We start from the raw sequence: 25,690 nt of genomic DNA, 5'->3' as shown, positions 1-25,690 counted from the left end.
CTCGCTGTTTCCGGTCGAGCCGGAAGCTGTTTTTTGTTGTTTACATTCTTCGAGGGGTCTGGCTAGCCAACTATGACAAAAATGCTAGGAGCTTTTCCAAAATAAGGGGTCACAGCTGATGGGGTTTATGTATTGATAACAGTATTTATCGGTGTTTTCTCTCTGCTGTTGTTCGGGTCATGGCCGCAGCTCGCTGCTGTCTCTGGCTGACGTTACCCCTCGTCCTGCTGCGGTGGCCGGGGCTGCTGGTCGCGGCGGAGCAGGTCGCTTTGGTGGAGGTTTTCCTGGAGCAGCGGCCCGGTGTCAGCACGCTGCTCCAGGGGGAGGTGGTGGAGTCCGGCAGCTGGAGCTCCGAGCACCGGGAGGGGGACCGGGATGAGCTGGAGGGGGAGCTGGTCCTGGTGAGCCAGAGAGGAGTCATTTATTATCCAAACTACAAAGACCATGAACACTTTCAAAATAGAAAAAAAATAGAAAGTTTTTTATGAGTGATCATCTTAATTATTATGTTAATAAATATGGTATTCAGGAACAAAATTACCAAATTTATGAACACTTTTTTCAGTCAGTTGCTAATAAAAAAAAATGTTCTTCCAAATTAATTTTTCACATGATTTTAAAGTAATTCTGATCTATGAAATGGCACATTCAGGTGGTAACTGGCAGATGTCAGACTATTATATATATGCTGTATTTTTTTAAATCAATGGATTAATAATGTACAGAAATGGCAACGTGTTAGCAAAATATGACACCAGAGCCCTCTAAAATAGCCTTTATTTTTTTTTTCTAGAGACTTGCTGATCACTTAAATTACTTGAGTATAAAGTTTTTGAAAAACTCACAGCGTGTCAGTGGCTGAGTGGTTAAAGCAGGAGCCCCATGAATAAAGGAAGTGTCCTTTTGGGTCTCAGGTTCAACTCCCGCTCAAGGCCCTTTATTGGATGTTGTCCCCACTCTCTCTCCCCCTTTAACACTGTTGATTTCTTCTACAAAACACACACACACACACATAAATATATATATACACACACATATATATATATATATATATATATATATATATCGGCATATTGTGCATCCCTAAAATTAAGGCCACAAATGTGGGCATAAACTTAAATACTTAGATAAGGATACTATTTTACTCTGAGCAAGGCAAGTTTTGGGTACAAATGTTGCGCCTGTTTTCTGTCTTTAGGTGCAGAGTGAGGAGACGCAGGTGAGCGCGGGAAAAAGCGACGACGACGAGCAGGAGCCGTGGATCGGAGTGGTTCCCGTGGAGATGGACGACAGCAAAGCCTCCACCGGAAACCAGGAGTCCTTTGCTGATGCGATGGTCAATAAGGTAAGAAATTCAATTTCCTTTGAATCTGTAGAGCATTTTGTTATTACTAACATTGACTTTTGTTGGGAGAAATGTAACATGAATCCTCTCTGTTAAAGATGAAGCGAGCGTTGGTCCTCGGAGCTTCTGCGCTGATCATTCTGGCTCTCAACCAAAACACTGTCAGTGAGGTAAATCTGCACAAACTCAGCAGCTTTTGTCTCAAAATGTGCCATCGTGGAGTTCTAAAACCCTGTCATTCACGTGTTTTTATTTTGTGGTGTACTTGGGAAGAACAGAACTTGACGAGCTCTATCAAAAAAAGATTATAAATTACATTGATACTGGCTGGAAACTTTAATTTTTTTGTTTATTTTGGAAAATAATTGAAGAAATGAAGCTTTAAAGACATTTTGTGCAGGTCATTTTTTTTCATTTTTAAAAAAATATTATTTATAATTATTAGTAGTATTTATTTATTGTTAAAGACTTTTTTAGGCTTTTGCCTTCATTTGGAAAGACAACTTTACAGAACAGAATATCTTTATTGTCATTTTACAGATGAATACAACGAAATTCACTTGCACTGCCTGAGTCGGGCTCAAATAGAATAAAAGTGTGTAAGATAAATAAATAGTAAATAGTAAAAATATTATACATAGTATTAAGACATACAGTATCAACATTCATACACACAGAGTATTGCACAGGATTTTAAGGGGCTTCTGAGGGAAGTGCTGAGTGTTTTAGTCAGTGTGGTGACGGCAAAACCAATCAATGAGCACCGACTCGAGGAGTGCTGAGCCGCTGCATGTACGCGTGCCGCCATATTTCACTAAGCATAAAAGTGGGCGTAAGAGAGGGGATGACGTGCAGCAAGTTGGAGTCGAACCCTCGGCTGCTGCAGCGAGGACACAGCAACTGAACATGCGGCGCACCCGCTCTACCAGGTGAGCTAACAGGCACCTGCAGGTCAGGTTTTAAATCTGCCTCTTTCTGCTGTAGATGGATCTGTCTCAGGTGCTCTCCAAGCCCATCATTGTGATCCAGACATCTGAAAATGTCACCAAGCTGATCGGAGCTCTGCTGAGGTACCAAACATTTGATTACTTATCACTGAACATTTGATTATTACTCTTTTTTTTTATATGTTTTTTTTTAAGAAAATAAGCCAGTTTCCAGAGTTCACACAGCTGAGTGACACCAACGCCACCAAATCCCTGCAATTTCTTGTGTCACGTTGTTGATGATGGAATATTTCCTGCAGTCCAGCGCACAGCATTTCATACATAAATTATCAATAAAGAAAATATCTAAATTCATGTCTCAGCTGCCTTAATCTGATCATTCATAGTAATCCGGTTAGTGTGTGTGTGTAAATTTAATCTCTGCAGGTCTTTATTTGCACTAAGTCGGCGTTCTCTCTGCAGGGGTCTTCAGGCGACAGCAAAAATCACGTACAAGACGATCCTGCAGGACAACCTGGTGAGCCGCTCGGTCTATCAGCCGACTGTGTGTTTGTCAGTTTGAAGCATCCTCCGGTGGTGAGTGAACAGGCTGAGCTGACAGTGAGCTCATGCTGCTGTGTGTTCGGGCAGGGAGCCACGCTCACGCTGTGGTCCAGCTGCGGTCGATCGAGAGGAGGGCGCTACGGAGAGTGGCAGGGGGTCATCTGCACGGGAGAGACCAACTCTCAGGTCCAGGTGGGGGAGCCAAACCAACACATCGTCCAGATAGATAGATAGATGTACCGAAGTTATAGCAGCATGTTTTAAGTTGCACAGGAGCAGTAAAAACACAGTGATGCATATATAACACTAGAAGAGAAAAAATATAGTTTTTTTAAAAATAAATTAAATAATATTTTTCATATATATCTTAATAAAAAAAATGAACTACAGGATATTCTGTAAGAATAAGAATGTATCTGTTAAATATCTACAGAAAATAAAATACAAAGAATACACTATAATTCACTTAAATATACTAGATAAAATACAAACATGCTAAATACTTAAAAAAAAATATTAAAATATACAATAAATGTTAAATACTGTTAAATACAGAAAACAGTGTGCAAGTGAGGTATTCATCGTATGCACAACAGTTACAGAGAAACAGTCTTTTGTAACTAAAATCTGAAGTCCCAGGCTCCCTCCAACAGTGCTCAATAAATATGTAAAAAAAAAAAAAAAAAAAAAAAGAACACACAAAATGACAAACATAAAATAATGCGAGTTAAAATAAAATAAAATATAAAATATGAAATAGGGTAATATAAATCTCCATAAACATCGTAAAGAAAACATTTGATCCATACATCTGCTTAAACACTGTGCCACTTTGCAAACAGTAGAATATTGTGATTTTATTCTGTTGAATTTATTGTATTTGGTATTTTTTATGTTTTTTTATTCTTTTTTTTTTTTTATTTTTTTATGCTGTATGATTGTCTGTTTTGCACTGTGTGTTGAGCCACATCTAAGACGATTTTCTGTCATGACAGAAAAAAGTTTTTCTGAATCTGAGAGTAATTTCAAACGAATGAAACAGAATGTAAATGTATATGCATAATTGTATATTCAAAAATGTATTTATATACGTATTCGCTGTGATTCTGCAGAAGTACCTGCAGAAGCTGTGGGACACGGTCCTCCTCGTGGCTCTGATCCTCAGCACCGGAGTCATTGTCCAGGCTCGCTGGCAGTACCAGGACCACCAGCTGAACGACGACCTGCAGGTAAAATCTCTTTGCTGCTGATGTTATCACAGGTCATATGAGGAAGTTTTACACTTAAACATTTCTGTGCTGAAGATTTTTTTTCTCATTGGCTGCTACATCACGACGATAAACGACGATGGAAAGTAACTAAAAGCATTTATTCGAGCATTGAGCTTTGATATGCCTGCCCTGCATTCTTATTAATTTAAGCTCCAAAAGTTAAAAAAAATATCATCCAGAGCCTTAACCTTCAAAAATTACCTTTCAAACTACTCTTTTTAAAACCAAAAAGCACATTTTTGAATTTATATTGGTAATGTTCAATAACGTAACCCGACAGCTTCTCCTTTTTGTGCCTTTTTTATGTACCGTTGCCGGGGGCGTTATGTTTTTCGGTTGTCTGTCCGTACGTCTGTCTGACGGTTCGTAAGCCAATTCTTTTAAACGTAATTTCTCAAGAACATATTTGGTGAGATTTAGCACAAACGTCAAAGTTCAAGGTTATTGTTTCCTCATCTGTCTCAGTCTTGTGACCATCATAACTCACGAACACCTGGAGGGAATTACGTCAAATTTGGCAAAAATGTTCAACTTGACTCAAGGATAAACTGATTAGATCTTGGTGGTCAAAGGTACCAGTGACCTTACGTTCATGTCGTTCTTGTGAAAGCGATATCTTAAGAACAACTTGACAAATTTTGTTTAAGTTTGACACAAACATTCACTTTAACTCATCAACGAATTTATTAAAATTTGGTGTGCAAAGGTCAAGGTCAATATCTGACGATGGCTTTGAGAGACTTTTCTCAAATTTGGTACAAACGTCCACTTGGACTCCAGAATGAACTGATTAGAATCTGGTGGTTGAAGGTCAAAGGTCACGGTGACCTCATACAGCATGTTTATGGCCATAACTCAAGCACCCTCGAGAACTACCTTGAAATTGCTGTTTGTACAGATCTTCTGTTTGAGAAACGTCCATGTTTCCACAGAAATGGATGTAAACTGTAAGTGCAGCTTGATTAGTGCGTGGAGGCATACATCCATGTGCTTAAAAATACGTCAAAAATCGTGTTTGCTCTCCTATACTGAAAAATCTTTGTTCACAGTCTGGGAATATTGCATTTTATAATAAACCAAATCATTAAGTTTCATGGATTGGAAATTTAAAAACACTGCGTTAGTGTTTGTACAGTGGAAACTTTTGTAATGAGATGCAAGTAAATGTTGATGACAGATGACATTTTATGTCCTCATTGAGATAACGAGATGTGATGTCTGCTTTGTTTTCGTCCTCAGCTCTCTCCTAAACAGGATGTCCTTAAGAGAATGTCGTCCCTGAAGACCAAAACATACCGTCAGCCCAAACCGCGGTGTGACCCGTCCCAGCTGGGGGAGACGGACAACTGTGCCGTCTGTCTGGAGCCGTTCAACAACAACCAGGTCCGCCAGAACTCCCACGTACACGCACTCCCTGATTTAGACTTGGCTGCATTTTCTCCGTAGTTGAATTCAGGAAGACAAGTTTAGAAGTGGTAATAAAGAGTGAGACACACTCCTGTAATGTGCAGGACGTGACTGTGCAGTGACATGATATAAAGTGTCGGTGTGTCTTGTGTTTGCTGTCTCAGTGTCTGCGGGTGCTGCCGTGTCTTCATGAGTACCACAGAGACTGTGTGGACCCCTGGCTGCTGCTGCATCACACCTGTCCTCTGTGCAAACGCAGCATCCTCGGTGAGTTCGTTTAAACAACACAATCTGTTTATACCGGAGAATTTTTTTAAGACACACCGTACTATGAATTTTATGCTATAACTTTTATTTGATTTTTTGGATGATGTACCATACTATGACTTTTTCATGCTATATCGTCCAAAACAGCAAATAAAAGTCAAAGTATGTCATTTAATATGCTTCTGTTTAATAAGTCATAATATGTTTGAGGGGTCAAACATACGAAAATATTGCCTTTTTGGCCATTTTTTTTTACACTAAATTATGAGGTTTTTAGCCTTATTTAGCCTTTATTCCCACGTTGTAAACAAAAACACGTCTCTACAAGCTATCCTATATCATTTTCAGCCATTTTTAGGAGGGTCAAAATTTGACTTTTTTCGACATACTATACTATTGCCTTGTTGGGCCATTTTTTTGACATGCTAAATTATGAGGTTTTTTTGGCCTTTTTTGGCCTTTATTTCCACTTGTATACTATAACGCGTTCTCTACAAGCTATTCTATGTCATTTTTCAGCCATTTTTAGGACTGTCAAATTTGACTTTTTTCGACATACTATACTATTGCCTTTTTGGCCATTTTTTTGACATGCTAAATTATGAGGTTTTTTGGCCTTTTTTGGCCTTTATTTCCACTTTGTATACTATAAACACGTCTCTACAAGCTATTCTATGTCGTTTTTCAGCCATTTTTAGGAGGGGTCAAAATTTGACTTTTTTCGACATACTATACTATTGCCTTGTTTGGCCATTTTTTTTGACATGCTAAATTATGAGTTTTTTTTGCCTTTTTTGGCCTTTATTTCCACTTTGTATATATAACGCGTCTCTACAAGCTATTCTATGTCGTTTTCAGCCATTTTTAGGAGAGGTCAAAATTTGACTTTTTTCGACATACTATACTATTGCCTTTTTGGCCATTTTTTTTGACATGCTAAATTATGAGGTTTTTTGGCCTTTTTTGGCCTTTATTTCCACTTTGTATACTATAACGCGTCTCTACAAGCTATTCTATGTCGTTTTCAGCCATTTTTAGGAGGGTCAAAATTTGACTTTTTTCGACATACTATACTATTGCCTTTTTGGCCATTTTTTTGACATGCTAAAATTATGAGGTTTTTTGGCCTTTTTTTGCCTTTATTTCCACTTTGTACACTATAACGCGTCTCTACAAGCTATTCTATGTCGTTTTCAGCCATTTTTAGGAGGGTCAAAATTTGACTTTTTTCGACATACTATACTATTGCCTTTTTGGCCATTTTTTTTTGACATGCTAAATTATGAGGTTTTTTTTTGGCCTTTTTTGGCCTTTATTTCCACTTTGTATACTATAACGCGTCTCTACAAGCTATTCTATGTCGTTTTCAGCCATTTTTAGGAGGGTCAAAATTTGACTTTTTTCGACATACTATACTATTGCCTTTTTTTTGGCCATTTTTTTGACATGCTAAATTATGAGTTTTTTTTGGCCTTTTTTGGCCTTTATTTCCACTTTGTATACTATAACGCGTCTCTAAAGCTATTCTATGTCGTTTTCAGCCATTTTTAGGAGGGGTCAAAATTTGACTTGACTTTTTCGACATACTATACTATTGCCTTTTTTTGGCCATTTTTTTGACATGCTAAATTATGAGGTTTTTTGGCCTTTTTTGGCCTTTATTTCCACTTTGTACACTATGACACGTCTCTACAAGCTATTCTATGTCGTTTTCAGCCATTTTTAGGAGGGGTCAAAATTTGACTTTTTTCGACATACTATACTATTGCCTTTTTTGGCCATTTTTTTGACATGCTAAATTATGAGGTTTTTGGCCTTTTTTGGCCTTTATTCCCACTTTGTATACTATATGACGCGTCTCTACAAGCTATTCTATGTCGTTTTCAGCCATTTTTAGGAGGGGTCAAAATTTGACTTTTTTTCGACATACTATACTATTGCCTTTTTTTGGCCATTTTTTTGACATGCTAAATTATGAGGTTTTTTTGGCCTTTTTTGGCCTTTATTTCCACTTTGTATACTATAACACATCTCTACAAGCTATTCTATGTCGTTTTTCAGCCATTTTTAGGAGGGTCAAAATTTGACTTTTTTCGACATACTATACTATTGCCTTTTTTGGCCATTTTTTTTTGACATGCTAAATTATGAGGTTTTTTTTTTAGGCCTTTTTTGGCCTTTATTTCCACTTTGTACACTATGACGCGTCTCTACAAGCTATTCTATGTCGTTTTCAGCCATTTTTAGGAGGTCAAAATTTGACTTTTTTCGACATACTATACTATTGCCTTGTTTTGCCATTTTTTTGACATGCTAAATTATGGGGTTTTTGGGCATTTTTTGGCCTTTATTCCCACTTTGTCTACTATAACGCCTCTCTACAAGTTATTCTATGTCGTTTTCAGCCATTTTTAGGAGGGGTCAAAATTTGACTTTTTTCGACATACTATACTATTGCCTTGTTTTGCCATTTTTTTGACATGCTAAATTATGAGTTTTTTTGGCATTTTTTGGCCTTTATTTCCGCGTTGTACACTATAATGCGTCTCTTGAAGCTAATTTATGCCGTTTTCAACCATTTTTAGTAGGGGGCAAAATTTGACTTTTTTCGACATACTATACTATTGCCTTGTTTGGCCATTTTTTTTTGACATGCCAAATTATGAGGTTTTTTTTGTCTTTTTTGGACTTAATTCCCACTTTGTACACTATGACGTGTCTTTATAAGCTATTCTATATTGTTTTCAGCCATTTTTAAAAGAGGTCAAAATTTGACTTTTTTCGACATACTATACTATTGCCTTGTTTGGCAGTGTTTTTGTCATGCCAAATTATGAGTTTTTTTGGCCTCTTTTGGACTTTATTCCCACTTTGTTCTTTATAACACGTCTTTTGAAGCTATTCTGTGTCTTTTTAAGCCATTTTAGGAGGGGTCGAAATTTGACTTTTTTCGACATACTCTTTTGGCCATTTTTTGACATGCTAAATTATGGGGTTTTTGGCCTTTTTTGGCCTTTATTCCCACTTTGTATAATATAACACGCCTCTACAAGTTATTCTATGTCGTTTTCAGTCATTTTTAGGAGGGGTCAATATTTGACTTTTTTCAAAATTTGATATTGTGGCGTGTTCCACCATTCTTGACATGCTAATTATGACATTTTGAGTCTTTTTTGGTTTTTATTACTATTGTACGTCTCTACAAGGTATAATATGTCCTTTTCAGTGATTTTTACGATGTTAAAATTCCACCAGAATGTCACAGTATCTTATGTCATCCTAAATTACACAATAAAGTCATAGTATAGCATCAAATAAAAAAGTCAAATGCTTCTCTTTTCCAATCTCCTTCAGGCAGCGTCTGCAAAGAAAGTTAACACTCACCTCACCTCCACTGATGAAGCAGCTCCGGGAATCAAGTCTCGTCTCTTCCTCAGTGACACTCCAGTAGCCATTTTTTTAACTGACCTCGCCACTTCTTCCTTCCTGCAGTGGATTGTGGGAGCAAACACACACTCGTCAAAGCAGCTGGCCGGCCGTCTGGACTTTGGAGTGGTCCGGTTTTGACATCTGACCTGCGAGAGGGTGCAGCAAGTCTCACAGACATACAGTGTTAGAGTAAACACAATACAATGAAGTACTGTGCTGGTACTGTTGTGTATTAACAGTACTTTTCCCTGGGATCATGTTACTGTACAATTGTGGAAATATTTGTATGTGTGATCTACAGTAGTGGGACTCATGAGGGTGTTTGTGCTCTTTTCATAAACACCTTCTCTGTTTCTGCTGTAAACAGAGTGCTCTCTGCACGGACATCCAGTGCTTTATGGTTTTACAGGAGGACGTATGGATCTACGGGCCAGTGTAAAAGATCACTTTAGGGCCAAATGATGTCAATAAACAACTCATTAACTGAGAGTTTAAGCGTAGTGTCCAAACTCATACTTTGTTGTTAAATGTTAGTTGTTGAGGTTCTGTAGTTGTAGTGCAGAAGTAACCAGGTGGTAGCAGATGTGGAAAGTGTTTGCACTTGTCCTTAACATGCCTTATGACTTAACTACAGAGTGACAGAAACCACAAACACACCTCCTCAATTATGTGTATGCTACCGTAGCTAATTTTAGTTGCATTGTTTGAAATGATTAGTGACGAAGATGTTGAACAGGTAGACTGGAAAACATTTTGTACAGAGTTTGTGCCACAGCTCAGTTTGATTTTCACTTTTTTTTTGTATGTGTGAAGAAGTCAAAAACAGCTCTGCTCTAATGGTCAAACAGACAAAAACTGAACCAACAGAAGATCATCTCAAACGTGAAAAAGTGACGTACGGCTGCACAGCTAATAGGCCGATTAATTACAATTTTGTTCTTCAACACAACAACTGCAGTGCCAGCTGTGTGAAGAAAGCATCCTACTTCAATGGGGTTTTTTTCCATTTAAAGGAAAAGTTCAACATTGTCAAAAATAACCGTACGGTAAATATAAAGCTACAGCCAGCGGATGATGAGCACATTTTAGCATCAAGACTAAAAACAAGGAAATAATTACGGCTCATTTATGCTCCCTTTATATACGAAAAATGATTTGTCTGTTTCAAACGCTGTAAACCTCACTGCCCTCCTACTTTCATGCATCTTCTCTGTTTGCATAGATACAGCCAACAGATGGCACTACAGGGCAGATTTAAACGTTTTACACAACAATAAATAAGGTGGTTGATGTCCTAATATTGTAGCTGTAAAGAAGGCAGCACTGCAGACGCATACGTCTGGATAAATGAGACCTGGATTATGCTGCACAAGGTTTTAAACAGATGTTTTGATATAGTTTTCCTGTTGTTAAACAGATAAAGATCTCGTACTTTATGTATTCTTCTTCCACCATTTACATGTGCAAGAAAGACAAAACTGTCTTCAAAAATTCAGCAGAACACAGGGAGAGCAACTGATGTACAAAAGATCATTTGAGGGGTTAAGTGTTTCTTAACTGGCTGCAGCTTCATATTTAAAGTACAGACATGAGAATATCAATCTTCTCACCTAACTTTTGGCAAGAAAACAAACTGGCATGTTTGTGTTGAACTATTCCTTTGGATAAAACTTAAAATGTACAGTAAAATCTACATTATTGTGAAACTGAAGGCTAAAAATGTCCCAGCCCAAAAAAAAAAAAAAAAAAAACTGACAACTTACCGAAAAACGGGCCATATTTTAACCCTAACTGTGCAGCCGTACTCTGAGGCATCTCTGGTGACGTCTCAGACACCTTCTGAGGCGAAAGGAGAAAACAGTCAGTGATGACTCAAACTCAAAAAGGATGTCAAAAACATAGAATTATTGTATTTATTTTGGATTTTTTTGCAATGTCAACTTCAAAAAGCAAATTAAATCTGCTTTTTTTGTTACAAAATGCTCTGATAGATCTGTTCTCTTCATAGAAAATAGTCTGTGCATGGCAACATGTTGGAGGTTTGGTTACTCTGAGAGACGTGAGCGCCTCTGTACAGCACGTGCTTCCATTATCACTTGATTTCTTTTTCTAGAAACTTTTTTTGTCGTTTCTACAAAGGCTGGACAACAGTAGTGTGAACTGGGAGGATGACATCGCATGCATGCACTTGAACGTTGCATGCAACAAGCTCGCAGACAGGTTGCTCGCAGAGGATGAGCCGTAGGAGCAGCGCAGTGAGCCGCTGATGTCCAGACTTGATCACCAGGTCGTTAATTGTTCTTCCAGCTACAGAAGAAACCGCAGTTTCTCCAAAACCCTGGATGTCTCTTCCTTTTATTCCTATGTTGTCTATTTGATGATAATGATGTCAAAGAAAAACTTCATTCAGCCACTCTGAATCTTAATAATAAAATGATTTTGTTATTTGGCAAAAATAAACGTCTTATTCTTTGTCCTCGGTCTCTGGCTCACACTCAGGACTTTGGGTGTTTTTAATAAAGAGCTATAAAAGAAAACCATTTGGGCCAAAGCGCTGAGTGTCCTTCAGGCTCAAACTCTAAAAGTAGATGTTCAGTCTTAAACATATCAACAAGCTGCTTGGCAACTTCTGATAAGTTGCTAAACTAATGCAACTTTTCACCAACAACTGAAAACCTTCGGTGGATTTTCCTTTCGAGCAAAGACAGCGACGTCGGGGGCTGAGGTGTGATCGACAAAGTGAGCCCCGAACACCTCAGCCGCCTTCCCGCCGTCCCCCCCTCCTACAATCAGTCCGTTTTGGTTCGAGCAGCGCGCCGTCACAGCGGTCAGGAGGGGATCATGCCTTTGTTCCTCTTGCGGTCGGCCATGTTGCGGCGGTTGTGGTTCGCCCCGCGGCTCTTGTTGGCCTCCTTCTTGCGTCGGTCCAGGTACGTCTCCAGGGTTTGTCCTTGGCCTTTGGGTTGGCCCACCACGTTAGCGGGACGCTCTGGTCGGAAACTAGAAGGATGAAGGGGAGTTAACAGACCTGGTGAACTTCTACTATCTATGACTGAGAAACACGAGCAAATTAGCTCGGTGTCTTTTGGAAATGTAGAACGGCATTGGCAACGGCAGAAGAAATAAATTTAAAAATACAAAGCCAAAAATTAGCAAAAAAATATGTAAAAAAACGTCTAAGAAAATCATCTGAAAATTAGTAATAAATAAATAAAAACTGAAAAAATAAAAATAAAAAAATGCTTACAAATTTAGAATAATCCTGTAAGATAATTTTTAAGATATAATTATGATAATTGTAAAACTCATTTTTCACAAGCCCTTTTCACCTATCTTTTAAAACAAAAAAATATATATGTTATTTTTACAATTTACTATTTTTTTGCAATTGGTAGAAAATATCTCACAAAGTCACTAATTGACTTTTTTTCCATGTTTTGGAAAAAAAATCTCACCTTTTGGTTCAAGAGGTCAAAGCTTTAAATACTTGTGAAAGGCACCTCAGTGCACCTCAAGAAAAGTTCATTTCATCTACATCACCAATTTGTCTCAAAAAACATTCATCTTAAAGAATTTTACAATCTGAAAACCATGCACCACCCTCGATCCTTAAAACCTCCTTTTAAACTAAATCTTTACTGAGGAAAACAACGGGAGAAAAATCTGGAAATGCATTACTTTCATTCAGAGACTTTTTCGATGGAAATCAATCTGCAGAGTTTGTAATGTGAATATTGACTTCTTACCCTTTCCTCTGCTGCATGGCGGCTCTTCTGGCTTCAGCTCTCTCCCTCAGCAGAGCCGGGTCCTGCACAAACTGGTCCCTGTTTACATTGTTCTGAAAAAAAATGGACTCACGTTACCACATCAAAAAACAGAGCAAATAATGTAAAAATGCAAACACACACACACACACACACATTTGATCATAAAACATTTAGGAATACGAAGCTACCAGAAGTTCATCACGCAGTGTTTGAAAAAGATTTTCTGTTAACTAAAAATGTGTTACATATGCAACAACCTGTATAATTATTTAAATTTGCAGTTGCGATCTGATGACGTCGAGACAAACACAAGATCCAGAAACTAATGTGGAAAAATAATAAACCTGATTATTATTAACAATCTTAACGTCAAACACCAGGGCTCTCACTTTCACCACGGATGGTTTATTATTAAAGTTAGGAATGAAACATCATTTTCTGACAGGTAAATTGTGCCCGTATGGGAGCCAAATGGTCTTAATTTAAGGTACATGCATAAATGTTAAATAATAAAATTAAGTCATTTTTAATTTTACCTTGCCACCAGTTAAAGACAAAATTTAAGTTAATATTAAAGAGCAAAACATCATCATTGAGCTTTAAAATGGGTCAGATTTTTTTTTTTTCTCTGTCATATTTAATCCGCTGTTACGGTTTAATTTAGTACCTGAAGTGGTTCCTCCTCTTCGTCTTCACCCTCCTCCTCCAATTCTGGTTTGTTTCCTTTTCTCAGTACCTGCGGGACCGTGAACGGCCTGCAGGGAAAGTAAAAATGTTAAAAACGTACTTTAAATGCTCAGCAACTTATAAATACATTTAAAATAAAATATAATGATAATTATCTTTATTTCTATAGCACCTTTCATATATAAAATGCAGCTGAAAGTGCTTAAATTTTATACCTAAGATAAAATACAATTATTATACAGCACATGGATACCATAACTCTGAAAATAAGGTGCAGACAGGCCAGAGGTGGAAAAGAAATAAAAGAAATAGAAATGTAAAATAAATATTAAACAAAAGCCAAAACGGTAAAAGCAGATAAAAAAGCATAAAACAAGTTTATAAGAAATAACAACCATAAGATGCAACAAAAATAAATAGAAGGTGAATCAATTAAAAGCAAAAATGTGCTTTTTAAAACTTCACAGATCTCGACTCCGTCGTGATGATTTACCTTCTGCTCAGTAAACTGTCTCCATCCAGGTCATTGGCTCCCACCTGGCTCATGTCGTAGGTGTCGTCGTACTCGTCGTCGTAGTCGTCCAGGCCGAAGGCTTCTGCGCTCTCGCCGGGTTCGATGACGACCTCGTCCACCACCGTCTCGTAGGCCTGATAACGAGCTTTCTGCTCCGCTATGTGCTGCTTGTCGTTCAGCGTCTCTCGAACGCTCTCACCTTTCCTGCAGGAGAGAGAAAACACGGAAAGATTACCCCGACCCCAAATCGTCTCGCCTGTTCTTCACTTTCTTTAAAACACGAGCGCATATTTAGTATGTAAATGGTTTTAAAACACTGGACATTTTACTTAGTTTGAGGAGGATTTATGAACACAGAGTAAGTAGAAGCCGAAGTACATCGGGGGGCTCTTTCGTCCTCCTGTGCGCTCTTACCTCCTGCCCTTCCAGATGCGGGACATGTCCACCTGGTCTCTGCGGAAGACGTCAAACTCGTCGTCATCAAACACATTCGATCTGACGTTCAGGACATCTGAAAGCTTCTCCTTCACTGGCCTGAGCGGACAGAAGAAGAACAGAGTCAAACACGGCTGATTCGGCTTTTACTTATTTACTTATTTAACACAAATTATCTGCATAATTTTTTTTTTTTATAGTAATCATAAAAAAGTTGTTGACAACAGATTTGATTTCTGATTAGCGGGTAAATAATTCTGCCTCACAGAGACAAACCCGATTAACTTCAGTTCAGGTCAAAACTGAGTTATGAGTTTGCTTTCCTCAAAACGGCACAGTTGTTGTGGTTATCCGCGGCACTGTTACAGCCGGCGCGCGGTGTCGGTGTGCGGCGTCACCTCGGCATGGCTCGGTCCAGTTTGTCCAGGTTGGGGGCCAGGCGGTCCTCCAGGATGTTGTTGATGACCAGCTCAGAGTTGTAGTCGTACTCCTGCAGGCAGGCCAGCAGGAAGCCTTCGCCCAAATCGGGCAGCAGGTCCCTGATACACGACAGCAGAGACTCCAGCTCCGCCTCGCTCACCGGACACACCGCACCCTGATGACAACAAAGAAAAGCACGCCGTCAAAGTGTCGTCGGGTCGTCGCTGCACGGATTTTGATCTCACGTTTTAGCTCCTTTGAAAGCCAAACTTGTATCACACAGCTGAAATGTATCTTTCTTTATCTCTGCACCATAATGCACTGAAACTCTGCTGTTACGTTTATTCTTTCATCTTACATTTATGTGCTTTTATGCCTGATATAAAGCAAGTTAAGCACTTTTCATTTGTATTTGAAAAATGCCAAATAATAAACTGTAAGTAATGTAATTAATTTGTTTTATTCTGAGTCATTTTTTTAATAAATTCCTCTCTAATCTAGATTTGAAGCACTCTGTTTGCTTAGTTTCACCGAATCTTCATCATCATCATCATCTTTACTTCATTCACACGGTTATTCATACAGCAGGTCATGCATAGAGTTAAAATATTAGAAATGTGTAATCATGTTTTATTTTGTAAAATATTGTGTGCAGTAACTTAAACACACCACAGGGCGGCAGTAATGTTACATCCAGAGTTACATGTTACACTTATGTTAAAAAAAAGGAGAAAAAGTAACGAGAAGTATTACGCTGCTGTAGTCTGCTATATAAAAAAATATTTTAAAAAGTCATAGTATAGTGTGCATTAGAAAAATATTTAAAAGTCATGGTATAGTACGTAGTAAAAATTAAAGAAAGTCATGGTCTGTCGGGCCCTCAATCGTACGCTCGCTCCCTAAATTGGCACTTTGAGGATCGCCTGATCAAAATAAATAGTTTTGGCTATTTTCTTACCAAAAATACATTTTCTAGCTTTAGCTTTTCAAGTGTGAAGATTTGATGTTTTTCTTTTTCCTACACAATAATAAAATAAAGACTTTTAGGTTTTTGGACGGCGAGTCGAACTAAACAAGACCATTAAAGAAGAATATTTTTCACTTTTTTCTAAGAGCCAACAGAGAAAAACATTAATTGATGAAATAAGTGATAAAAAAAATAAGCGCTCATTGCTGCCCTACATTTTACCTAAACGCGTCTCATCACAGAAACAAGCACATGACATTATCTGTGAAAATAAATATGATGGATATCGGACACTGAGCTGTCGTAAGCACTTATTAAATTAGCCGTAACAGTTACAAAACTCACGTTGTTTCCTTTTTGGGGAACGTCCAGCACGGCCTCGGCTCCCCTCAGGCTCTCTCCTCCTTTTGGCTCTCGCTCCTCCTGAAGTTTAAAGCCAGCTGCAGCTGCAGCGTCACCGGCCGCTGCTCCCTGACGCTGAGTCTGACCGTGTGGTCTCCGTCGGCCCACGCAGTCCCAGGCGCTCTCCACCCCCTGGAGCAGGTAGGACGTCCGCGTCTCGTCACTGAAGGAAGCAGGCAGTTAAGAAAAAACAGCTAACAACAAGCATCATTTATTAATCTGCTGATTTTTTTTTTTTTGTTAATCTTTTAATAATCTGATATATGGAACATCAGGAAAAAGAGAAAAATGTCCATCATAATATCCTAGAGGCAGAAATTACACCAGTAAATGCCTTTATGGTCAACCAACAGTTCAAAACCCAAAATATTACATTTATTAGGATATAAGAACAAAAAAAAGCATAAAATTCTCAGATTCCAGAAACTGGAAACATCAAATGTTTTGTATTTTTGCTTGGAAAAAGATTTTAAAATATTTGTTATGATTATCTAAAATGTCTTTTTGTCTTTCTGTTTTGTTTTGGTTATGTTTTTGACTTTTCTTTTGTTGTATCTGACATGTGTGAAATAAAGATTCAATCAAACAATCAAAACAGTTGCCGATAATTAATTAAAACTTACTGTTGCAACTCTTCTCTGATTTGTTATAACGAGATTGCAGTGACAGAGTTTCACTTAAGCTCTGGCAAAATTTACACTTTAAGATATTTTCTTGTAACTTTAAGTTGTGAATTAAAACTTCTGTCAATCTTTGACTTTATTAGTCAAAGTTAAAGATCTAGAACGATCTAGATTTAATACCAGCTCGAAAAATTGCAGTAGGATTCACAGGAACTGTAAATGACAGAAGTTCAGAAGATGTTTTTTTAAAAAAAGAAAAGAAAAAAGGAACATTTAACTTTGCTACTGATGTTTTAGACTCATATTAGTGTGTATTATTGTAATTATTGTAATAATTACAATAATAACCTCATTAAAATTACCAAATAATAATTTGGTGGCCCCCTGCAGTAACTATGAGCCCAGGGGACCCACAGTCTGGAAAATACTTAAATATTCTTTTTACATTTGGAAATCCACACGTCCACAGATTATTATCCATCTTCAACTTGGATTTGACTTAATCTGCTTTGCTTGTTTAAAAAAACATATTATTTATATATTATTAAGGTAGCACGAGACTTAAAAATCTGTTTACACAAATCTGATGAGGATACATGACGGGGACGGCCTGTTGTAGGAGGCTGATGTCGTCTGCGATGGGGAACTGCTCATCGTAGTCTGACAAGAACCTGAAACGACAAAGATGTTGTATATATATATATAAAGATATATAAATATATACAAACTAAAAAGCCCCCGCAGAGCCTCGGAGCTGCCCCCCCGGTCTGATTTACCTTTTCTCGGGTAAAAAAGATGAGAAATGCTGTAGGAGCTCCTCTGCAAATGTTTGTAGGTTTTCTCCGCTGCAAGACAACAAATCCAGCAGAATTAATGAGTGTGTGTGTGTGTGTGTGTGTGTGTAACGGTAATTCAGCTGAGATGCACGATGAGAGTTTGGACGTCTCACCCCTCCAGGATCGGCTGTAGGCAGGTGTGATGCAGCAGCAGGTGAGCCATCTCCACTATCTTACGACAGGAGTGGGACAATCTCTTCCACAAGTCCTCCTGAAGACTGAAGGAGGGTTTAGAAGATTCATCATCATCATATTCAGCAATCGGGTCTTAATATTTTCTCTTAGCGGTTGTATTTTTTAAGCATTAAATGTAGCGGAGACTCACCCTTTATCATCAAAGTTTCTCTTCTTCACCGCCTTCTCCAGGTCAGGCACAGCGGTCTCTCATAAAACGAGGTCAGTCTGCCGTGAGAAAACAAAAAATTATCATAATTATCGTAGTTTTTTCTAAGGTGTTACTACGATACTGCCAGTTTTACTTCATCTGTGTACCTGCTGAGGAAGCAGTGGGAGTGGAAGCTGGAGCAGGCGGCAGGGAAGATGTCCAGGAAGGCATGGATGGTGGTGGTCGAGTCACACAGGTACAGAATAAGATCTACAAGTTCCTGTGAAAAGACAAGAAAATATCAGCAATCAAAGACAAGAAGCAGTCAGACTGTATCCAATCAGCCGCAATTTAAAGTCTCTTTCCTCAAACACTGGCTGCTTGTTACTGAGTCTCTGTCAGTGTCAGTAATCCTGTTAACTGAATATCAAAATAACAGTCCAGTTAAAAAAGACAGAAATGTCTTTTATGTCCAACCAACTGTCCAAAACCTGAAAATATTCATTTTACTACAGTGTTATATTAACACTAGATATCCCAGCCGTATGCCTCCGCGCACCAGTCAGGTTGAAGATCTATACAATCAGCACAGATTTAGATGGCAAAAAAAAAGTTTATTAGGTCACCATGACCTTTGACCAAGAATCTAATCAGCTCATCCTTGAGTCCAAGTGGACGTTTGTGCTGAATTTGAAGAAATTCCCTCAGGGTGTTCCTGAGATACAGACAGACAACCCGAAAACATAATGCTTCTGGCCACGGCTGTCGTCAGCGCGCGAGGCATAAAAAACATCAAAAACTCACATTTCGGAAACAAGAGGCATCAAATGTTTCTGACTTTCCAGGCCTTGAGAATGTGATTGTGAAAGTTCATGACTTTTATTGGTTTTCCATGACCGCTGAAACCCTGTTTAAAAACACTTAATCAGCTAAGTTTCTGTGGATAGCCTGATTTATTAATTAAGACTTGAAGAAGAAATACTCCTCGTTTAATTAAAAAAAAAAAAAAAAAAAAAAACAATATAAAGATGTTTACTCAATCAAGTTTTTCCAAATAATCAGTTCTGCAGAGACAATGTTTCCATTCATGGGCTGCCAACAAAAACACACGATGTTGTGATGATTGCACTCTGATTGATAACTTGCGTGGTGAGTGTGGGCGTGTTAGTCGGACCTGCTGGCTCATGGTCATGGCAGTGGGCTGTTTGTGTGCGTTCAGCTTCATGGGCTCCATGGCGGCGGCTCCCTCACAGTGGAGACCGCACTTGTCCACGATGGTGTCGAACACCTGAAGGTGACAGAGGAAAAAAAAAGTAAGAAAATAATCTATGATCTCACAGAGAGACATTTACACCGAAACAGGGTACTATTTTTTGTGTCTCACGTGTCACTTTCTGGAAAATCTAAATAAACCCAGTCTTACACTTAACATATTAATATAAAGTTGCATTTTTTTAATGAATCTCACCTGTAACACAGTGGGCACCGTCTCATCCAGGTCGCTGTAGTAAGACGGCTGCTGGGTGAAGATGTTCTCTAAAAAAGAAAATCAACACGAAAGTTAACAAAGACTCACGACACAGAAAAAAAAATCACCGGCCTTCACATTAGATCTAAATTAGAGCTGTCGAATGATTGATCTTAAAATCACGATTAATCAGAGAATTTCAGTAGTTAATCATGATTAATAACATTTATAATCACACGTTTAAAATTCCATCATTTTGATTTCTAAACCGTTTTAACGTCCATATAAAAAAGTCTTAACTGGATATCAAACGAATGCAAAGACATTCATTTTATTATCTTGACTTTTTTTTAAAAAATTCAAATTAGTGCTGCAGCGCTACGAGCGTGAGCTTTTGTAACATCTACTTAAAGACAGAAAACATCTGTGCTTATTTTTTGAAAAAACGTGTTTGTCAACCTGAGGACGCTCCTCAGACCAGAGTCTTCCACCATGTCGACTGGTCTGCAGCCAGTTGCCACCAGTTTAGTAAGCTGAATATTTACTTTCTTCGATTTAGTTTACAAGGTGCATATATCACTTTTGACTTGTCAACTGAGGCGAGTTATTTTAAAATGAAATGAGAAATTCAAAAGTGCAGCAGTGTCGTTAAAATAAAAATAAAAGGGTGCGTCAAGAGGACAAAATAACTGCACATGATTAATGCAATAAAAGCAAAATAAGACATTATGTTTGGACCTTAACCCTTTGAAACCTGGGGCAAAGTCACTTCTCTTGTGCTGCATTCAGGTGTCTTTCACAAGTATTTAAAACTTTGAACCCTATGCACATCGGTGGGAATTTTTTCGAAAACATGGGAAAAAAAGGCAGTGAGCAACTCGGCAAGAAATGTTGCGCAAATTGCAAAAAATAAAAATAACTTGGGGGAAAAAGTCTCGAGAACTGCATACATAATTAACATAATTAAGTATTTTAAATATTTTACAGAATTATAATTTTTACTTTTCTTAACACCCCCCAAAAAAATCATGTAAATTTCTTGTTCTTTTCTTAGTTTCTTAATATTTCTTAATTTTTTGGTAATTCCCTCTGAAGTTGCTTATTGCTCTGAATTGCCTTATTCCCCAGTTTTTGGAAGAATTATAGTTCATTTGGCCAAAGTTTTGGTGGAGCACTAATCTTAATTAATATGTTTCATGATGATTTAAACTGAACCCTAATAAAACGGCTCACCGATCATCTTTTGCAGCAGCTGGCTGTTGCCCTTTCCGAAGAGCACGCACAGATCCAGGATTTTGGGAATGTCAAACAGGAAGTTCTCATAGATAATTTCTCCAAACACAGCTGGCGTGATAAAGTTGTCCTGTGGAAGAGGAGCACAAGGGTGCAGGTTAGACAGCCGAGGCCGTTTACTAAAACTATAACTGTTATTTCTAGTGATCTTTGGATCGTAGCTCGCTCTGGAGAGTTTATTTTTGGGAGCTGCTCTTACCTTAGACTCTTTGTGTGTGGCCATCCTGAGGAAGGTCAAGAAGACCAACCTGTGGACGGAGCGCTGCATGTCGGCTACTGCTGGGGAGGAGGGCAGGGTGGCGAGGTCGAGGCCGCGAGGGGCGTGATGCAGGTATGAATCCAGACACCTCTGCAGAGACTCGTCAAACACCACCTGATGGAGGAGACGAAAAAGAGGGAGGAGATGGACATTTACAAGAAGGAAAGAGAAGTAGAAATGCCACAGCGTGGTTGTTTGCCTCCACGCAGTCAAGCTGCACTCAGACTTTACATCCATGTATGTTTAAACTTTGATGCTTCACACACATCGTCCCCCTTCAGCACAGAAGATCCATAAAACCAGCACAGCTTCAGGACCGAACGTCTCCCCTTCAGTGACTTATGATGCTGAATAATGGCCGTAAAGGTGTTTTTCTTTGACTTTTTGGATCTGAAATGTCATCACTTCATCATTATATCCTGATGGACATTTTGGTTCAATTTTGACATAACTGTCATATAAATTCTTTTTCCAGGCCGGACTCGAACCCAAGCTGTGCGTACACTCTGCCAGGTGAGCTAACGGTCGCGCCCCACTATCGTTTGAATTCTTGAGTAATGGTCAAAAACAGATTTTGTGAGGTCACAGTGACTTTTGAACATCAAAGCATTTCATTAGTGATTCCAAGTGGACGTTTGTGCCAAATATGAATTATTCACTGTGGGTGTTCTTCAGATATCACATTTACGAGAATGTGACGGACGAGTTCACCGTGACCGTGACCTTTGACCACTAAATTCTGATCAGTTCATTAGTGATTCCAAGTGGATATTTGTGCCAAATTAAAAGAAATTCCCTCAAGGCGTTCTTGAGATATCGTGTTCACAAGAATGATATGGATGCAAGGTCATGCTGACCTTGACCTTTGACCACCAAATTCCTATCAGTTCATCCTTTAGTCCAAAGGAACAAAAATAAATATCTAAGGCATTCTTGAGATATGAGACCAATGGGGTTATGACAACTTTGACCTATGACCCCCAAAATATAATCAGGTCATCCTTGAGTCAAAGTGGACATTTGTGCCAAATTTGACAAAATTCCCTCAAGGCGTTCATCAGATATCTAGTTCACAAGAATGAGACGTACAAACAACACAAAAACATAATGCTTCCTCAGCTGTGGCCGCGCAGAGGCATTAAAAATATTCTGGGTGCTAACACTGAACGTACAGTTTGTTTTCATTTATTTACATCTTTCCAGCTGTCATATACTTTTGTGTCTCACAGAGATGTTTATAGTCTCTCACCTGACACCAGAACTTGTCATGAGGCAGCGTCAGCAGCCACTCCAGGTCCTCTGTGATGAATTTGGCATGTTCCAAAAACTCCTCCACCTCAGCCGGAGAGCCGTCTTCTGGGGGGGATTTGTAAGGCACAAAGCAGCGCTCCTCCTTCCTGGCCGGGTGCTGGTGTGGCGCAGAAAGTTTTGACTCTGATGAAACCCACAGTCTGCTGTTTGAGTGTATTTCTGTGTTAAAATGGGGTGAAGTGACTCACACCAGTGCAGGCAGCGTGTGCTCTTTTCCCAGCGGGCCCGGCTCGGTCACCTGCTGCTCATCCAGTGGCACTCGGGCGCAGGCCATGACTTCTCCTTCACTAAATTTTCACTACCAATTCATTCAAACACAAAAAATGTTTTGCTGTATATTAGTAATTTCAGTGCACTTGTGGGTGTTGAAAAATATATATAATTTCATATTTACAGATTCAAAGTATCGAAGTGTTAATACAGCAAGCTTTGGCTTTATAATGACAGAAAAGTTAATTATAAATGCATATCTTTTCCAAATATTGGATATCAGTCTCATTAACTACTATCAGTCTCATTAACTACCAATAATCAGTATTGGCCCCGAAAAACAAATATCAGTCAACTCCTAGTAACCATAGACTATACCATAACTGTCAAACCCACTTGCTAATTTGGGGCTTCTGAGGGTATTTCAAAAAATAAATACAAACCACAAACATTTAGAGGTGAATAACCCTCCCTAAGACAAAACAAAAACATAACTCACTCCCCACTGCTTAAAAAAATATCTATAGTGCCTGTCCGTTTTGCACCACTCGCTTCAATCTGATAAATAACGAACAGTCCCTGAAATGTTAATATTATAGTGCTGTTCGGTATGGCCTTGAAATAATATAATAATATTTTTGGAGCATATCACGGTACACGGTACATATCATACCATATTAAATCTCCTCAAAAGCTTCATAAATGCTGGACTGGGCAATGAAATCAAATGTCAAGATAGGACATATTGATACTGTGAAAATATTTTAGGGACAAAACATTAAACAATGAGATTTTTGATTATCATGTGGATTTAATGACTTAAGTGGCAAATATAATAGCAAGTAGGACAGTCTGATAAGTTCAGAAAATGACATCACTTTACTGCAGGCTTTAAAATCAGGAAAAGAAATTAGTTTCTCAAAATGTTATAACAATATCCAAAATCGATTTGTGGTCTCATAACACGGTAACGGTATGTATCGTGTATATTGCAGTATCTACAGTATCATCTCTGAGATGTGGAAGGATACACGTATAAAATAACACATTTTGGAAACACACTTTGTCCCACCATTGTGTATTTTTGTGTTGTTGGATTGTGAGAAAACCTGTGTTTTGGGGGGATTTCGGTCCATATATTGTAAATAATTAACAGCATTAGCTCCTAAAAGCTGCCACGCACATTTAAATCAGCTGCAGTTCAACATCGTTTTTATTAAAACCTCCAGCTACATTAACAAAGTTCAATCAAAGTTGCTGAAGCAAAGAGAGCTACTGTTAGTGAGCTAACAGCAGCAGTTTATAAACTACAAACTACCACTGTTGTTATTTAGTCAAGTTAACCAGCTAGTTAGTGACCACTGCTAGCTAAAAGTAACATAGCCACCTGTTAACCACTAGCTAACGTCGCGGCGCAAAAGCTACCCGCTGATACCGTGACGTCGTGTTTATTTAGCCAACTTTTGACTAAAAAATAACGCGAAATAACGCGTTTTATCGCCGCTAACGTTATCTAACGACCGAGTTGAGCCGAGCTGACATCGCGTTAATGAATGAGAAGCTAACGCTGATGTAACGCGGCTAACTAGCCGGCGACTCTAAAGCCGCACTTTGGTGACTTCGCGGGTATAAATTATAAATAAAGTGAGCTTATAAATCTGCTCACCTGATTATGTGGCTGTCTTTTGCTCGTCCAGGCCATTTTCTTCAGATTCGTCACTGCTTCTTTCGACTGTTTCAGTTTCCAAACGTTTGATCATCTGTGTCCGGCCCGGAAGTGACGTAGTTTGTTGTTGTTGTGTTTTTGTCGCCTTTACCGCCCCCTGGTGGGCGCCAGAGCGCAGCGCCAGTGTGGTTTAATATAAAATATTATTTTCTATTTTATTTCAGTGTATTTTTTTAACCAACATTAGTCCTAATCGTGCGTTTCAAATATTGATAAATTTTAGAAAAGTTTGCCTTTTAAATGCTATGTTTTTGTGATGATGCCACTATCTCTTATGATGAAAAAAAAGTGAATTATAGATTATTACTTTGTTATTATTGCAGTCTAGGATTTGTCAATGATTAGCAGCAGCATCTATTTTTTTAAATCATCATTTTTTTTATGCAGTATCAGTACTCACACTCATACCACTCTGCACACAAAATGCACTTTTCAAAATCAGGCTATTAAAATATTATATTACATAATATATAAATTTAAGATATTCATCAATTTTAGACATTTTCACCTTTTAAATATATATATATATATATTTTGTGATGATGCCACTATGTTTTTAGATATAGAAAAAAAAACACAAAAAAGAGAATTATATATTATTACGTTTTTCATATTGGAGCCTAGGATATGTCAATGATTAGCAGCGATATTGATTTTTATATTTTTAAATTTTTGTGCACTGTCAATACTCAACTTTCATTCATTTATTAATTTACTCATTTATTTAAACAATCTTTTTTTTTAACCAGCATCAGTCCTAATCCTAAATTTAAGATATTCATCAATTTTTTTCAGATGGTGTCACTATGTCTTGTCAATGATTAGCAGCAGCATCTATTTTTCTACATTATGATATTTTGTGCAGTGTTAATATTCACACTCATACCACTCTGCACACAAAATGCACTTTTCAAAATCAGGCTATAGTAATAAATATTATTCATTAATATGATCTAACTGAGTTTATTTTTAACCAGCATCAGTCCTAATCATAAGTTTCAAATATTTATCAGTTTTAGAATTTTTCACCTTTTAAAAACCTTTTTGATTTTGTGATGAACAAAAAACTTTTTTTTTCAATATACTACATGCTAAGTAGATTATTATTTTTGTATTATCACATCCGAGGATATGTCAGTCATTAGCAGCAACATTGATTTTTATACATTGTAATTTTTTTGTGCAGTGTTAATATTTACTCTTATACGGCTCTGCACACAAAATGCACTTTTCAAAAT

The 25,690-nt window shown here is 38.1% G+C and overlaps 2 protein-coding genes across 3 annotated transcripts; one reads left to right on the top strand and one right to left on the bottom strand.

Annotated features, from left to right (window-relative positions):
- The first annotated feature begins 49 nt into the window (after positions 1–49).
- Positions 50–11,665, top strand: rnf215 (ring finger protein 215). Of its 2 annotated transcripts, none has more exons than XM_042488298.1 (10): positions 50–401; positions 1,199–1,345; positions 1,444–1,515; positions 2,330–2,415; positions 2,755–2,809; positions 2,923–3,027; positions 3,948–4,064; positions 5,346–5,489; positions 5,678–5,780; positions 9,139–11,665. In XM_042488298.1, exons 1-10 carry the CDS (start codon positions 180–182, stop codon positions 9,345–9,347), a joined length of 1,260 nt encoding a protein of 419 aa, XP_042344232.1. In that variant the 5' UTR covers positions 50–179; the 3' UTR covers positions 9,348–11,665. The 2 variants fall into 2 exon arrangements, with proteins under 2 accessions (XP_042344232.1, XP_042344233.1); XM_042488299.1 differs by having other exon boundaries at positions 9,135–9,253.
- Positions 11,164–24,489, bottom strand: LOC121944492 (activating signal cointegrator 1 complex subunit 2-like). Its single transcript, XM_042488297.1, is given in 20 exon segments — positions 11,164–12,209; positions 12,956–13,047; positions 13,644–13,731; positions 14,157–14,381; positions 14,592–14,711; positions 15,011–15,207; positions 16,345–16,564; positions 17,621–17,695; positions 17,801–17,869; positions 17,974–18,078; positions 18,186–18,244; positions 18,247–18,262; positions 18,353–18,465; positions 19,360–19,473; positions 19,654–19,721; positions 20,887–21,016; positions 21,146–21,319; positions 22,455–22,613; positions 22,707–22,814; positions 24,393–24,489. Coding segments are annotated over 19 exon segments (2,280 nt in total). The 5' UTR covers positions 22,791–22,814; positions 24,393–24,489; the 3' UTR covers positions 11,164–12,037.
- Positions 24,490–25,690: the final 1,201 nt, after the last annotated feature.

Source organism: Plectropomus leopardus, chromosome 6, assembly GCF_008729295.1.
Source record: "Plectropomus leopardus isolate mb chromosome 6, YSFRI_Pleo_2.0, whole genome shotgun sequence".
NCBI classification, from domain to species: Eukaryota; Metazoa; Chordata; class Actinopteri; order Perciformes; family Serranidae; genus Plectropomus; species Plectropomus leopardus.
This window is presented reverse-complemented; position numbering and strand designations above follow the sequence as displayed.